The sequence below is a fragment of the Equus przewalskii genome, chromosome 4 (genome assembly GCF_037783145.1).
Source record: "Equus przewalskii isolate Varuska chromosome 4, EquPr2, whole genome shotgun sequence".
Lineage (NCBI taxonomy): Eukaryota > Metazoa > Chordata > Mammalia > Perissodactyla > Equidae > Equus > Equus przewalskii.
Genome location: NC_091834.1, coordinates 92,802,301 through 92,819,596, shown reverse-complemented (window position 1 = coordinate 92,819,596; position 17,296 = coordinate 92,802,301). Strand labels below are relative to the sequence as shown.

General features: G+C 44.6%; 1 protein-coding gene across 1 annotated transcript in view; it reads right to left on the bottom strand.

Moving 5' to 3' along the window:
* The window catches only part of TBXAS1 (thromboxane A synthase 1), a 142,624-nt gene that overhangs the window by 48,346 nt on the left and 76,982 nt on the right, over positions 1-17,296 (bottom strand). Inside the window, exons 6-8 of the mRNA XM_008528330.2 lie at positions 7,636-7,724; positions 5,759-5,907; positions 3,882-4,012 (exon numbers count right to left, since the gene is read on the bottom strand). Of these exons, the coding sequence (XP_008526552.1) occupies positions 3,882-4,012; positions 5,759-5,907; positions 7,636-7,724 (369 nt within the window). The remainder of the gene's footprint in view (positions 1-3,881; positions 4,013-5,758; positions 5,908-7,635; positions 7,725-17,296) is intronic.

The window sequence follows — 17,296 nt, the reverse complement described above, 5'->3', positions numbered from 1 at the left end:
AGCCACCAGCGAACTGTGACACTGCCATTAAAATAGCTGAGGCCTTTCGATCTGGGCTGATTCGGAAAGACCTTAAGCCACTTTGATAAGTGAAAAAAAGCAAGTTGCAGAACAATATGCACAGTAGAAGCTCACTTCTGTAAAAACAGTAAATGCACTAGATAGAATTATGTAAGTTTGTCCACGCATAGAAAACATTTAGCAACATGTATACCCAAGACTTCACAGTGAGCTGGCCGGAGTGGGAGACCACGGGGGCTTTTATCTTTTACTCTCTCCATGTCTGTACTATTGGTAGGTTGGTTGGTTTTCCAACAGTAAAACATCATATAGATTTAAACCAAAGCACATGCTCCATTTTGCCCTTACGCGCAGTTCAGGACTTACATGGTGGCCATGTTTTTCTCACACGGCAGGAAGTTAACAGAAGCAGGGGCCTAGCTTCAGTGAAGCTTGCCTTTCAAGTCTCCCATAGCCTAGACTCCTCATATCGGTCCTTTTTTTCTCAGTAATCCCCTACCCCATGTAAGTAGTTAGAGTTTTCTTGTCATTTCCTCCTACCTTGCTTATCAGCAATTTGCATATTCTTTATATTTTGACTACCACTAATTGTAAGAATAGGAGTGTTTACATATTGCTTCAGCATTGACAAAGTGTATCCCTGGCTCATCCTTTCTTTGAAAAGCTCTTTAATGTGATGAGTGACAACCCATATGCTACTGTTTTCTGAAGTTTATGGGACTAAACAGTAAAAAGAGAGTATCCAAACCGCCAGCAGAAAAATATTATAATTTCAAAGTACTTGGCTTGTTGCAGCATTTTCTTAATTCGTTGGCTTCTGAATTTCTATTTCATTAATAATCTATACCACGCACATCAGCACTTAATTCCGCCCTTGAAGATTGTTGTTATTTCACATGTGGTTGCTTTTTCTCCTCCACAAGATTATAAGCATCTCCAGGGCAGGACGCTGCGCCCCACGCCCCACCCGTGCCTGGTATTGCACTGAGCACGTGTTAGATATGCAGTAAGTAATTCCACAAAGGAAAAAGCAATGCAATAAATGCATCTTGGAGAAGGCTGTGTTGGGTGTGCTTACAACCGCGTGCTATTTGGAGCAGGAAGCTTGGATCCTGACACCTTTGCAGCTCTGCTGCTTCCCAGCTTTGTGACTTTGGAAGGTGTCCTCTGGGACCACAGCAGGCCTCACAGCTAAGCCTGTGGGCATAGAGAGCCTGGGGGGGGGGGTGGGGAGGGGGGGCCAGGCCTCAGCGTCCTGCCAGCCAGCTCAGGTTGTAACAGCTGAGAAAGTGGCAAAGGGTCTGCCATCATTGGCTGCCTCTTTCCAGGCTGATCCTCCTCATTCTCCTTCCAAATGGCATCCTCAAAGGCTGGCTTTCCTCAGCTTCCTTCCTGTTGCTTGGTCATATCTGGGTGGCTTTTGTGGCCCCACTGCGAGCCTTGTCCTCTGGGGCAGAGCTGGGGCAGGGCAGGGCATGATGGCACATGTGGGAAGCGAGCACCCTCTGCCACCTTGGCTCCTGGATGCTGCCTCAGAACCCCAGAGCATCCCCAGGCCTCTCAGCTGGCACGTCTGAAACTCCTCAGGGTGCAATACGGTTGTGGTCCCTGAGGCTTGCTTGTGGTTTTGCTGGGGTGGGATGAGGGCAATGGTGGAAGGGAGGGCACAGCCGCATCCACACAGTTGGATTTTTTCACTGCAGAACTGTACCTGGCATCGTTTCCTCTCATCCTGGCTCAGACAGGCTGCTACAGGGCCATTGAGCCTGGCAGAGATCTGCCTTAACCTCCAGCTACAGAGGCCAGAGGAGAGGGCTGCGCTCAAGGCCCTGTGCGCGGGAGAGGAGCATTAGTGTAGATGGGTTTCCTTGATCTGCACTGCATCATGGAGGCTATTTGAACACTGCCCATTTAGGACTGAAACAGAGCTGGTTTATGGTCATATCCAAGAAAAATACGCACCCTGATAGATGTAGGTGTCTTATCCACCCACCGGCTAGAGCTTAGAAAAATATTTACCTTTTAACATCTGTGCTGCATTTTCTACTGCGCAAACACACATCTGCTTGATGGAATGTCTACAGAGTTTAGATGGGTTTAAAGCAGGTTTTCTTAGTAACCGTATAGCCCTGTCCTGACACAAGCAGTCCTGGATTTGTGCTTGGGAGGTTTTTCTCAGATCAACTCATTGTTTGAAACAAATAGCTCTCGAGTTTATAAAAGGAAAAGCTCGAGGCGATCCCAGTAATTGGATCTTTAATAACCCCTCACCTCTTAGTAAGCCATTCGGTGCAACAGTTTTAGAATTTTCAGCCTGATGCCACAGCCAGTGGGTTTCCGGTGGGGGTGGGGTGGGATGTGTGTGTGATTAAACTTTCGGAGGGAAGCCCCTCACAGCAGTATCGAGGTTTGAAATGGTGCTTTCTTCATCCCTTCTTGCCCAGGCTCCATCCTCACTCTGGAGAAGCATGAACTTGGATAAGAACGTTCTGTCCTTTCAGGCCAGGGTGAGCTGATTCTCCCCACACCTCCAAGGGCGTCCAGTTGAGTTCACAGAGGTGTGGGCCAAGGGGCTGTGAGCTTGTATATACCTTCCACCTGCCTTCCGGACATGGACACCTTTGCTGCACCGTCTCCAGGAGATGAAGCTGGGCCACTGGACGAGGCTGCCTCTCAAGGCTGCTCTGTGCATCCAGCCACTAATTGACCCCTGATTTCATTCTCGGCTATCGTCATGATTGGACCTCATGTCCTTTCCTTATTAATCCCTCTCAGCCACCTAATCATTGAGAAAACCCTTTTAAAGCTACATCTTGCACAAGGCAGTTGAGGAAAAGCTATTTCAGGCCTGTTATTCCTTTTAGGCGACTTTCTTGAATGCTACAAGGCCCTTAAGGAGTAGCATTGTACATGCAGGAGCATATGCAATATTGAAATTCTTTTTCTTTTTCTTTTTTTTTTTTAAGATTGGCACCTGAGCTAACAACTGTTGCCAATCTTCCTTTTTTTTTTTTCTGCTTTATCTTCCCAAACCCCCCATACACAGTTGTATATCTCAGTTGCAGGTCCTTCTAGTTGTGGGATGTGGGACACCACCTCAACGTGGCCTGACGAGCGGTGCCATGTCCATCCCCAGGATCCGAACCCTGGGCCACCACAGCGGAGTGCGCAAACTTAACCACTCAGCCACGGAGCCAGCCCAGAAATTATTTTTCTTAATACTGAAAATTCCTATTTCTATTCAATCAGCAAATATTTACGTGATTCCTACTATGTGCCAAGCATAGGGCAAGTCTGTAAGGAGGAAAGAAATCTCCGGGTCTCAGATGAAGCATGAGAGGGCCCTCAACTACAAATTTCATAGCAAAATCCTCTGTGCTGAGAGGGAAGGTCGGATTGGTGACAGCTCCCTAACTCCTCTCTAATACCCATGCTGTTTTTCCTGGAAAACTCCATCTTGCTGCTTTTCGATGTAAAGCAGATGCTGATGAAAAGTACATGTGGGCACATTTTCCTAGAAAATTCTTTTGGGGCTGCTATAACCTATGCTGGGGGGATACTTGAAATAGAGAGGCCCGTGGGTTTGAGGGGGCGGCTTTAATTTCACTCCCCTATGTCAGAGTGTGGACAGATTGCTCTGGGCTCCTCCCCACCATCCTTCCCACCTGCCCTCACTTTTCTCTTTCTTCTTTGCCTCTCCTCGACCTTTCTTCTTTCTCTCTACTGCCCTGGAAAGCAATAAGTGGTAGACCAATAAAGGTGTGGTGTGCAGGGTTGGGAGGGAAGAGAGAGAAAAGAGACAGCAATGCCAAATTAGGTTCCATTCCATTTCAACGCCGTGTCCTATTAAAATATGTTACCTCTTCTGCTGCTTGCTGGTCCCGCAAGGCAATCACATTCCTAATGAGTTTGTTAAAAAAGCCATTCAGTTCATCTCGGTTCTTATTGGGCAAAATCCGGGCCAGTGGGACCATTATGGATGGAAATGATACTTGAAAGAGAAAAACAAAAGTGGCATTGAAAAGAGGGTGAAAATCAACCAGGCTATTAGATGCCTGTTGCCAGGAAGCAAACCCTGCCCTTGAATTAAAGTCATTTGAAGGCCTGTCTTCCCCTCTGAATTGCTGCTCCTTAGAGCAGGGCTTATGGCTTATTTCCCCTCTAGACTCCTCACCATTCCTTGCACATCGTGAGCACTCAGTAAACGTCTGTACAATTGAAACCCCACTTCCATCTGGCCCCCAAGAATCAGTGTCATAAATTAATTTTCTGGGTCCTAGATATGAGGGCCCAAGGTCTTTGTATTTGATCAAGAAAGAACAGATGACAAGCCACGTTTCTAGTCTTAGCAAGTAGTAGAAGCTGATCTACTTTCTTAACTTTCTGGTCATTTGCATTTTTTTCCACTGGAAAATTGTCCCTAGAGCTACCATCTGAATGGTCCTTAAGAGCGGCCACGGCAGCAGCTGACAAGGATGCTGGTCCTGTCCCTATGGGTGCCTCCCTTGCTGTGCCATGCACAGCTAGGGCTCTTGCTGCCATGCCCGTGGGACAGAGTTAGCTGGGTCAGGGACATGGTTCCCCTCCTGGGCAGTGGCCTGGGCCTAGGCGCTGAGCCGGCCGAGGCGGAGCTTGGCTCAGTTCAGCTTCTCAGCATTCACGGTGGGCCTGCCACACACAGCGTTGTGTGGGATCTGGGCTGGAGAGGACAGCTTGGGACCCGCAGAGGTCTCAGAAGGCTCTGCCGTTTTCAAGAGCTGGAGCTCAACCAGTGTGACAGAACAGGGAGGCAGGCTCAGAGTGGCAGAGAGAGAGAGACGTAGCAGCCGTGATGGGACAACAGAACCACTCGCCCCACAGGATGCAGGACAAGTTCATGGTTGATGGCAGGAGGAGCCCACTCAGCTGGAGCAGCTCCCCTGAGGGTGGAGGGGGTGAGGGGTGAAGGAGGAGGCTGCCTTGACCCCATAGCAGCTCCTCCCACAGTTTCAGTGCCCAGCGAATGGAGGTGACAGAGGCTTCCGTGGAAAGTGACTCAGAAACGGGAATGAATTTACCAGCCCAGCAGAATGGTTAGAAATTACGGTAATAATTAATAACAATAATAACAACGCCTCAATACTTCCAGAAAAGCAGGAAGATACTGGAACTGGCCAGAAGGTAAAAACTCACTTCTAAACTAAAAATAAATCAACTGGCCTCCACAGCATCGGGTAACCTGGCTAGTCACTCATCACGTGTGATTTCTAGTTTACTCTGCACGGAGTCTCAAGGGGAGGGGTCTTCTGAAGAGGATTTTGCTGGAGGGGAGAAATATGCCCTAGAAAAGAAAAGGCTTTCAATGTCAGTCTTGGCTGTGCCTTTTGAAGCCTCAGTTTTCCCATCTGTTAAAAGGGAATGAGAATACCTTTCTCACCAGGTAAATACAAGCACTAACTCAGGCAAGGCACACAAAGCACTCAGCAGGGGGCGCTGCGGCTGTTCTCACGACATGGCCAGGAGAGGCCAGGGCTCCCTGTGTTGATATTAAGTGGCCCCAGGCTGGTGATAAGAGGGGCCCAGGTGGCTCCAGGAAGACAAGCCCTCTGCAGGGCAGACTCCATGGAGAGACACCCTGAATGCCCTTACCTGGTGGCAGATGCTGAGCCCTGGAAGGGGCCTGGGACCACCCAGGTGTCACAGGGTCTGCCCAGCTAGCATAGCCCCCCTTACTGCCCTCAGCAGGAGCTGTACTTACAGATTAAAACCAGGATAGGTCTGGGGATGGAGAATGCAAAGAAACGCCTGCAGTGCTCCACAAAGGGGTCCTCGGGAGCCGTTTGGGAGTCCACCTGGGTGCCAAAGGCGATGCTGGCAACCACATCTGTGGTGTAGCAGCAGTAGCACCTGTGGGAGAGGGAACATTCGAATGTTGAAAGGACTCTGCCAGTGGCCTACCCATCACACTCTCCTGAGGAGGCGGGACTTCCTCATTGTCCACCTGCTCGAAAGGGGTGCTTCCTGCACATCTGGAGTGAGGTGGTCGGAGAGGAGGCAGTGGGATTAGATCCTTTGAGCGTGATGGCAGAATTCAAGAGGACACACAAAAACATAACAGATAACTGATCTCAGCAAAGACTGGGGGGAGGAGAGCATCACCTCCTTGACTTTCCGGCTTCAGCAGCCTTAGTTAACCAGACACAGGCAAACACCAAGGGCTACACTTTAAATTTTCCTCCCGTGAAGGAGTTGACCCAAAGCCGGTGTGCATTACCCCAAAGCTGAGCACAGCTCGTCCAAAGCCAGACTCGAATGCCTAACTGATAATGTAGCAAATTGTGATGGATGAATTAACAACCTGATCGTCTAGTTTTAGTGGTTTTGTCCCTACTTCCTCCTAATGATTTTACAGTTTTCGTGAGAGCAACAAATGAAAAACCAGGACCCTTCACACTCAAATAAACACAAGACAAACTCTGGGACCAACTTCAGGAGCATATGTATATTATTACAGAAAACACATGTTGCACTTTAGAAATAAACAGAAAAGTGTCTGGCAGTAACTCCAGAAAAATTAACCTCTCAGGCTCTAGGAAGCCTGTTCCCCAAATGGCCATTTTAAACTAGAATGATCGTTTCTTGTTATCTTATAGGTGTAGACAAGTTATTTATAAAAAGGCTAACAACTGGATGTTCATATCCTTTTATAATTAAAAGGTCTATTTCCGTGGCTTGATGTAGGCACACGCTTAGTTCCTCTTCAGAAATTCTGTAACCAACAACTCATCATTAAGGAAGAAATGACATCTCCAGATGACTTCTTTATATATTTTGACTGCTTTTATTGAAAACATTTCTATAATTGATTACTTATCTCCCCGCTACAGCAAAAACAACAGTTTGACTACTGAATATCCTGATTGCATCTGATCCTAATGGTTGAAGATTTAAGGATTTTAAGAGCTATTTACTTTGCTTTTATAGCTGTTGAGCCCATCTTATCTTTAGCCAACGCATGTATCTCATGACCAGAGAGAATGTGTATGAGAGGATTTTGTGAATAATATGGCAGAATTTAGATGCTGGTGATGATTATGCTATTACTTTATTAACAACGATAAGAACGAGTTGGCTTCTGGCTGATCTGCCACACTACTCCTAATCTGCTCTAAACCATAATTTAGCACAGGACAACGGGGAGAAAACCCAGATAATCAGTCATTTAAATTTGATGTCCACCACTAAGTCGTGGCTTCTAGGCTGAGGTCCTCCACAATATTTCTTGAAGTAAAAATGCCTGGACTTTTCCCCAGGACCCTGTCCTTTCTGCCCAGGTGTATCCTGCCCTCTCCTGGGTCTGTAGAGGTCGGAGGGTGAGTCCACCTACAAACCACTGCCCGCTCGAGGCTTCCCTCAACCTGCCACACCTCCCCTGGGCTTTGCTCACATCCACTTCACATTTCATGTGGGTTTCATTTCTTCTTATTAGTCAGTCCACCCATGCTTTTATGAGCTTCCAGCATTTCCATAGTTTGCTGGTCCCGAGGTAACTGTCCGGTAATTGTGTACGTCACAAGAAGCAGCAATTCAAAAATGCAATTTCTCATCTGTAAGGTAGCCCTGTAGCGCCCTCACCTCTGGATGTTGCAAGCATCTCCTGATTCTGCATAGCGTTGTAAATGAGCCAGGAGCAGGTCGCAGGCTTGGCTGATCAGGGGCATCATCTGAGAGTGGATAACAAAGGTGTAATTAGGACACCATGCAGGGAGCACACCTAAATTAGCTGTAGATAAAGAGGTTATTGTGGGGCTTCCTGGGAAAATGGACATTGTTTTGAAGGCAACTTTTACACAGCTAAGATTCAAGAGGAAGTTTTAAAATTCACGAATATCGTAAAATACAGTAGCTGTAAACGTCTATTTTAGCTCAAGCAATCTGGTTATTTTGGAAGCAAAAAGAAGAAAGTGTTTAGAGTAAATACTGTGAAATAATTATGAAAATGATCATTAAGTGCTAAGACAGAACGGAGAATCAGTACTCGGTTTCATGACGTGGTTAACATCAGAGAGTAATTGAGCACGATCCATATGTACTGTCCCTGGAATTAGGCCAAATCCGTGTGTGTTTGGTTCCAATCATACTTCAGACCTTTGCTAGAATGTAGAATCTTAGTATCCAAAAAAACCTAAGCCCATCCATTTCAACTTCTTATTCAATATAAAAATCTTTTTTCAAGCATTTCTGATAGATGGTTATTTATTTCTGCTTAAGCTGCTTAAAGCTTCAAATATAGGGGAACCCTTGACTTCAAGAGGCCTCCTATGCCCACACAGGACAACTGCTGACTTTCTTTTTTTAATACTAAAACATTTTTATTATGGAAAATTTCCAGCATACGCATAGAAAGAGAGAATGGTATCGTGATCTTTTGTGTAACTATCATCCAGCTTCAACAAATTTAGATCTCACTTTTGGCCACCCACCTCTTTGACCCTAATAGGCTGGCTGCAGTGGGCGGACTTCATTGTGGAGCCTCATGGCCGCCCACATGACCTTTCATTCTCTCCTATAGGTTTGAAAAGCCAAGCTGGAAACATCAAGGGGAATCATTTTAACCAGAGTGCCTTCTAGAATAACACCACAGCTGAAGCAACACGCAGCAATACGTTTCTCTGAGCATTTCTTATGGCAAACGTTTTTTGAACTGTTACCTGTGTTTAGATTGTACTACTATGACACCAGAATCTAAGTTCCCGAGGGCAGGGGAGACTTTTTGTCTGTTCTTTTTTGTGTCCCAGCACCTAGAACAGTGTCTGGCACACAGGAATTATTTGTTGAATGAATTGAATTTTTTTTTTTTTAAAGATTTTATTTTTTCCTTTTTCTCCCCAAAGCCCCCCAGTACATAGTTGTGTATTCTTCGTTGTGGGTTCTTCTAGTTGTGGCATGTGGGACGCTGCCTCAGCGTGGTCTGATGAGCAGTGCCATGTCCGCGCCCAGGATTCGAACTAACGAAACACTGGGCCGCCTGCAGCGGAGCGCGCAAACTTAACCACTCAGCCACGGGGCCAGCCCGTGAATGAATTGAATTTTAACGAGTACATAAGACTCACTCTTTGCTCTTAATGTCTTGAGGCCTTGGAAGGTATAAAATGTTAATCTACTTGTTAGAAGCTATGTGGTTGTATTGAGACAAAATCTGACTCCCTCTAACAACCTCTTGCTGATTTCCTTCCTGTCTTCTTCCGAGTGACAGTGCTCCAAACGCTAGACAGCAAATGGTCCTCCTCCTCTCCTAGACAATTGTTCCCCATCCCTTCAGCTACTCCTGGGACCACGTGGTTTACATACACTTCTCCACTCTTATTGCTCTCTCTCTCTTTTTATTTTTATCAGCGTCCTTCCTGAAAGATGGATGCATACATGGAACACAGCATTTCAGGTGCCATCAGGCAAATCGTAAATGGATCACTTCCACACATGTCAATAACAACAACAACAAAATCACAAAAACCAGGTTGACTTTTTTTAGAAGACACGTAGCACTCAAATATTGCAGTTCAGGTCAATGAAAACCCCAAGGTCTTTTTCCATGAATCATCACCATGTGCAGTTGATTGTTTTGACCATTTAGGATCCATTCATTAGAAAGGCTTTATATTTACCTTGCATTTATTGCTGTAAAAAGTTGTCCTACCGTGTGTTCTGAGCAGAACAACCTCTTAACTGCCCTAAAACGCTCAGGTGATTGGAGAATCCTGGCAGAGTGGAACAGCCTGGGTGGCTGTTGGTTGGATGTCGGAGGGACACATGGCTTTGTTGAGCTCCTCCCTCCCACAGCTCGCTCCAAGCCAGCCACATGTGCTCTGGGGTGTAAGGAAAGAATCGTGTCACCAGGGCCCAACTGCTTGCTGTGGGAGCCCTCTCTGAAGGAGTTGGTCCTGTGAAGCAGAGGGGGCGTTCCTGATGAGTGACACTGAGTGAGCTGTGGTCTGAGCTCAGGTCTGCGTGGGTTCCCAGGGCAGAGACTGTGGCCTGGGTGGCACCAATGGGCAGCCGGACAGCAGGCCAAGGAGCAGAACATACCACACACCCAGTGGAGAGATGGCAGAGCATCTGCGACCCTCACCCTGTTGTTGGAGGGAGTATTTGGAGAGGGAAATCCTGGGAAAAAGGATTTTCTGCCCATCAAGCCTCAAGGGCTTAGAGCCCTGGGGTGTTTGTACTCTGCTGGCTGGTCCAAAGAGTGTACTCACACATTCAGATCTCATCACCTGTAACACTGGCTGTTCCTTCTTGTTCCATCCGAAATTTGCTAAGTCCGCCTTCTAAGCCTTCGTTTGGTTTGTCAATAAATGTACAGGGTCAAACACAGAGCCCGGGTCCCTCTACCTGACTGCTACTTTAGGTAGCCACAGGATTGGTCATCATCACTGTTTCTGCCTCTTCAGCCAGTTGTGCATGAACCTAAGTAAATATTCACCCAGGCAGCATCTTATCAATAAGTCACCTAGGGAAGATCTTGTCAAACGATTAGCTGAAACAGAAATGTAATTTGCTTCATCTACCTGTCCTGAAGCCGCTGTAAGCAGAAATGAGGATGACTCTCCTGATCTATTCTTGGTAACTCTGAGTGGACTCTTCATGACTACTGCATTCTTTTCTAAATTCCCACAAACTATCAATTTACTAATCCATCAGTACAAAAGTGCACATAAATGGGTCACTTATAATGGCCTCTGGGCCATTACTCTCAAGAAATCTCAGACCACCTTAATGTTCAGGGACCTCAGTAGCAACTAAGCCACATTTCTATACCCGGCTTCACTAGTTACATTCTTCCACTGTTTTAATAAACTTAGTGGTACAAGTGCACTCTACTTGAATAAAATCCTATATACCAAAATATGTTTCAGGTTTATTTCAGAGGAATAGCAACATGGTAAAAAAGAAAAATACTGTTTGAAAGGAATTCTTTTTAGATAGCAAGCTTGAAGCTTCCTTAATGTAACAAAAATGGGATGCAACATAAAATTTGATTTAAGCACAACTCTTCCGAAGCAGGTCCTGTGTATAAAGAGGGCTCCCCCCTGCATACTGAATCCAGTTGTGTGCCTGGACCGTGCAAAGGAGGGCTGGACCTGATGCCACCATCAGCTCCTCTACACGCTTGTGACTAAAATGCTTTGTTGCTGGCTGGCATGATTGTAAATTTCTACCATACTCTGCCTGCTGTCTGTCGAACTGAATGGATAATGACATTTTTATTTAGGTTAATGTGATATGAGATGGGGCATGTAATATGAAAAATGTTTTAAAAAGCAATGCAGAGAAAATATTATAAGACGGTGGAGCATGATCTGTATGTTGGCCAATAGCCATCGTTTCAGGTTTTCTTCCTTGTATTATACACAAGCAGTTATGGAATATTTACTCTTACACGAGTTGCATACAAACAAAAGCTCTCTTTGATGGGCTTGCAATCATCTTTATACAATCCACATACCCTGCAGTTACTCCTCTAGATTTGCAGACAAGCAGGCATAGGTGGCTTGTGCAAACATACATGCGGATGAACACACAATGCCATCATCACCCAGATCTTAATAAAAGACTCTCATTTGGTTTTTCTACCTTTTGTTGTCTTCATAGGATAATGAGTGATTTCTATTTTTGTTTTCTCACATTTTTCATAATGCACGTATGTTACACTTATAATCAGATAAAATATTAATGTTATTAGGTTTTTAAAGAATGATTTCTTCTTGGGGGATACAGTCCAGCAACCAAGCCTGGGGAGAAAGTTCTCCATTTTTCTCCTCCCACCTCTCACATTGGTTGTCTTTGTTATAGACGGTGCTGAGCGTATGGCTGCTCAGCTATTTGGTAACCAGCAGTGACCATCGAGGGTAAAGCATCATCCTCAGCCTGGGAAGGAAATTCCCAAGGAATGAAGTGCTTGTTCACCTGGAGCTTAGTGCCCAGTAAAAAGAAAAATGGATTCTTTACCAACTGTGTCTGAGGAATTCTGAGTCAAGGTATAGACAGAGGGCAGCAGAGTTAATTCAAGAAGGTGCAGAGGGCTTTATGAGTGGGCAAATAGACGACTTATGGGGTAATGATAAGGAAGGGCTAAGAAATTCTTCTCTTTTTAGGTGATCCCCAGAATTTATCATTTGAGTTTCTTTCCTTGAGGCTGAGACTCTGACATTATTAAAAATACTTGGCCTGGGGAGTGCAAACATTTGAAGCCACTGCCAGTTATTAGGTTTTCTCTCCTTGGCATTTTTTAGCCGTGTGACCTTGGGCAAATTGCTGAACATCACTGAGTCTATTTCTTCATCTGAAAAGTGGGAATAATAATACCTCCCTTGAAGAGTTGTGACAAGGATTAGAACCACAATATGTGAAAGGCTTAGCACGAGAAGGCAGTGAGTGTTCCACGCACAGTAGCCATCCTCTGGAGGACTCCCATGCTCCCAGATTGGTGTGGATGCCTAGTTTATTGTCTCTTCTCTGATTCCTCACAGACAAGCCCTTTGGATCCACCTATTCTTGCCTCACCATGATAACATCACTTCCTTTCTTGTATCTGCCCCTTCATTTTTATTTCCCCAGTGGCCAATCTAATTCGGGCTTTGCTACCTGTCACCTGGAATATGGCTGGCATCCTGCTTCATGAGGGCAAAGACCATATCTTAAGCATCTTTGTAGTCTTAGTACCTTGCCTGGCACACAGGTATACAAAAAGGTTTTTTTTGCAAGAACCTCTTGGCGTCCTTGCCTTCTGTCTTTTCTCATCCATCTTATACTCAGTCACTAGATTGGTCTTCTAAAACTACTTGTTATCTGAACAATGTTTTGCTGAAACCCTTTGGAGATCCCCACTGACTGAAGGACACAGAACAAGCTTCTCATCTTATTTTCCAAAGCCCATTAAGAACTGAATCCTGCCCATAACCATGTGAGTAAACTCAGAGGCAGGTCTTCCCCTGTCAAGCCTTCAGATGAGACCACAGCCCAGGCTGGCAGCTTGAGTGCTGCACAGAGAGACCCTGGGACAGAGGCACCCAGCTAAGCCATGCCCAGATTCTGACCCACAGAAACTATGAGCTAATAAAGGCTTGCTGTTTTAAGTTGCTAAGTTTTAGGGTAATTTGTTACACAGCAAGAGATAACTAATACACTCTCAATGTCACTATCTTGTGGCAACTCTTTGTGTGTTGTCATGTATGATTGAAGTTTTTGGTATTTGTTCTATCAGGAATGAGCACAGTATAGCACATTCAGTTGATTCTTTAGAAATATCTTTGTGATGACTGATTGACTGAATGTTCCTTGATGGCCTTGACATAAAAGGTATCCAAGAAACATTAAAAGATTGAGGTGCTCTATCTTAGCAGGAATGCAGTGCCATTTGCTGGGAGCAGGCCCGGAATGAAAGACCTAAGATCCATGCTGGTTTCCCTCTTACTTTGGCCAAGTCATTTGAATCTCTCTGAACTTGAGTCCTCACCTGCAAATGAGGGGCTAATTGTAATGAGCTGTAAAGTCCCTTTCCATGGACATTCTGGGATTCCAAGGAGGTCACTAAGCACCAGGTTGAGACAATTGCTTGGGAACCATGGAAAGAGCAGGTAACTTCCTAGTTTGGGGCATTAAAAGGCCAGATCAGTGGACTTCCAACACATTTGCTCCAACACATCCCATCCCTAAGAAAGCCTTTTTGCATCTCTTTGACGCATTGACTTCAGAATTACATAAGGACCTAAAAGGCAGAGTCTGGTTATTTTTATGTTCAAATAATTTAGTAAAGGTGAGAATTAGAACTCCAGATCCTCTGACTCCCGGCTTGTTGCTTTTTTCTCCAAAATCAGGAAGCACATTCCTTTTGCTCCTCAGTTAATTAACTTCTAGGCTATAATTTCACTCAATGCAGTTCTGATGCCATGAACTTGAAAAACAAACAAACACCAATAGGCCTTTGGAGCTCCTACAAGTTTGGCGAATGGAGTTGGCGTGAGTGCTAGGGAAGAAACATTTCCTGAGCAGGGAGAGGGAAGGGGAGGGCCTATTCTGCATGACCTTATACTTCTAAACCGAGATGATCCCCACACACTGATGGGGTGTAGCCCGGGTGACTCATTTGTCCACATATGTCAAGGGATTCAGAAAAGAGACTGAGTAGAGGCCGCCACCCTGAGATCAAAACGTGGCCCCTGGGAGCCACCCCCTTGGGGCCGTGGCCAAGTGGAGACTCCAGAGGGACAACTTGCAGTTCCCCTCATCTGCTCCAGAGGTGTTTGCTCCATGGACCCGGGCATGTCTGGCATCTTGGAAGCTAAGGAGCTGAAATGGAAACCCTCTCCTCACTCTCCCACTTTCAAGTATTTAATAGCTCCTTGCTCTCCAGTGAAGTTTGCATCGAACACTCCCCGTGGCACAGAATGGCAAACTCTATGTGCCTCAACCTCCTTTTCCAGTTTTCTCTCACTAATCCCTTACATGTACTCTGTGTTCCAGCCAATTTGTACTCCTCTATTCCCCGAACACATCTTGTACTTTTTGTCCAGATGCCTTTGTTCCTGCAGCTCAGCTCATTCCACCTGCAACGCACCTTCTCCCTCTGTCAAAATTCTGCAAAATCTTCAGAGCTCAGTTCTAATGCTACTTTCCAACCCCCACTCCCCCCAAAGTGGTTTCTGATGCTCCAAAGAGGACGTGAGCTCTGTTATCATCTTCCACTACCTGGTAATAATGTAGGAATTTATGCACATTATTGCCCTTCTACATTATAGACCCTTTAAAGACAGGAACTAATAAATATTTGTTGAATTTTATGAATTTAATGTTTCATTCTACTTGGCACTCTTAGACCTATGGGCAATGTTGTTTGGGAGCTGATGGCAGAGGCAGATTTTCTGAATAAATAAAAGCCAGGTAATAGGGATGGGAGATGGTATTTAAACATATTGTTGGTTTAAAAAATAGAAAAATTAATACCTGAAAGTGCTGTAAACTGGTGACTAACAAATGTAAAATTAATACCAGCTAATGAAACTTATAACCTCCTTCTGCCACCCAGATATTAAAAAATCCATGACTTATTTTTATGCAAAATTTCCTGCTGATAAGTATCAACTCTAGCCATCTAGGTGAATAGTCGAGTATCATTTCTAATAAGTCAGTGGCTCCTGTCAAGAGTTGTGACCAATTAGAAGTCACCCGATGAGGAGGTGGCTGCTGGTGTTGCCAAGCAACAGCTAAGCTGGGAGGCACATTTAGATGCTCTTTTAGATTTAACCAGCGGCAAGTCGGAGTGACATTATGATTCTGGCAAAGGAAAGCCAAATTATAACCCAGGATGGGGTACCCATGATGAGGAGTATGTTTTCTTTTAAATGCAAATGGAAAAGGAACATTCTAACCAGAATTTAAACAGTCCATTATTATACTGATTTTAATTAGGAGATTAGGTGTCAGTGGAATACAACTGTGTCGCAGGATAATGGTCTCTTGCTGCTAGATAAATACCCAGACATTCTGGAAAATGGGCAACTGGTCAGGCAGGGACAATGTATTTTTGGACTCCGAAGTATTTATTACCACAGCCACACTTGCTTATAATGACTTTCATTTTTATTGTTTGGAAGGATTAAGAAATAAAAGCAAATATTAAAAATAGACCGCTGGAGGCCTCATGCAGCTGAGAGAAAGCTGCGTGCTCCAGCATTATTGGAAGACTGGGTTCTGTTTTAGAAGCCCTTGTGCGTGATTGTCGGAAGAGTTTACAAGGAAAATTTAAAGGCCAAACTAAACCGTGCCGGTGACTGTAACTCGGCAAAGACTTTCGCCCTGAAATGTCACAGCTTTGCATTTACTCATAAGCTGACTATATCAACTTAAATTTTTTTAAATTGTAGTCATTCTTGAATAATATGTCTTCGTCAAGGCAGGAAAGGCCTAGAGGGAATAATAACCACATCTGCCTCCGCCTTTAAGAATCATACATTATTGACTGTGCCTTCCTGACAGGAAACATCTGGATGAAAGTGAAAAATTAAGCATCGAGCTGGATTCTCAGTGACTGTGAGAGAGATAGCCTTCCCTGTTGGTCTGACCTTCCTGTAACTGAGTCCCCATGCACAGAGATAGGATTGGCTCATTTGCTCTTGAGTGACACACACCCAGCCTTAGGTTCTCAAGTATGAAGCTGTCAGGTCTGTTAGATCTGCTCAGTGGGTCACCATCAGCTTAGTTATCTGGGTGAATGAGGAAACGTCCATCACTGCTTTTGGGGTTTGAGGACTGAGAAGACACAAGCTGCCATGTTGGGTGGGATCCATGGTCTATCCAATTTGGAACTTGGTCTCTGCTAGAGGCACTTGACAATGGAGTTCCCCACAGAGTCTCCCTCCAAAGACGTAGTGCCCAATGGCCTCATTTCTCTCAACAGCTGACTATGACATTAATTACCCATGTTTTCACCTACTGAAAACTTATTCGAGCCCCAAATAAACAAAGTTAAACAGATTTCTTCACTGCAGTTCTCTCCCAAGGCTTCAATATGCTAAGCTACATAGTGAATCACTAAGAAGATGGTTTGCAATATTTTACCAAATTGTATGACCACGGAACCTTTTCGATCCTCGATGATTTCACATTCTTTTCCTTGGTAGCAATTCATAGACTGAAGTTCATCATCATATAAGTACAGTTTAGATGCTTTTCTCCTAAACGTATTATTTTATTCTTCCTTACACTGAAGGTCAGCTGCCACTTTTATACTGATTTACACAATCTTAGAAGAGTCTTAGAAACTTATTCCAATTGATTTAATATTTTTCAAATCAGAAGAGCTTAGAGGAATATACAAATGTATAGATTTTATGGTGTTCTCCCTCTTTCAGATGAATTAGAAAATTTAAAAATAAAAGTTGTGCTAACCTGGGTCCCCAGGGAATCCCATTATTTATATGCTTCCCTTAGAGAAGAATTAATTTAGCTTCAGTTTTGTTTCCTGAAATTAAATCTATTTACTTTCTGACCCACAATAAAGTTTTACACAACCCCAGGGTTACCGACTAATAGTGTTTGGTAAAGACTCTAGTGAAAGACTCTGTAAAAATCTAAATAAATCTACCAATTGCCTCTTCTAAAAAATCAATCCTTTAGGGAATGGGGTGAAAACTCTGGCAGGTTAATCCGGCAAAATTTTCCCCGATATAAAAGTCAGTTGTTTTCCCAGCAATTGTCAGCCATCTTTTAATATAAACCCCAATAACTTGTCTGTCAC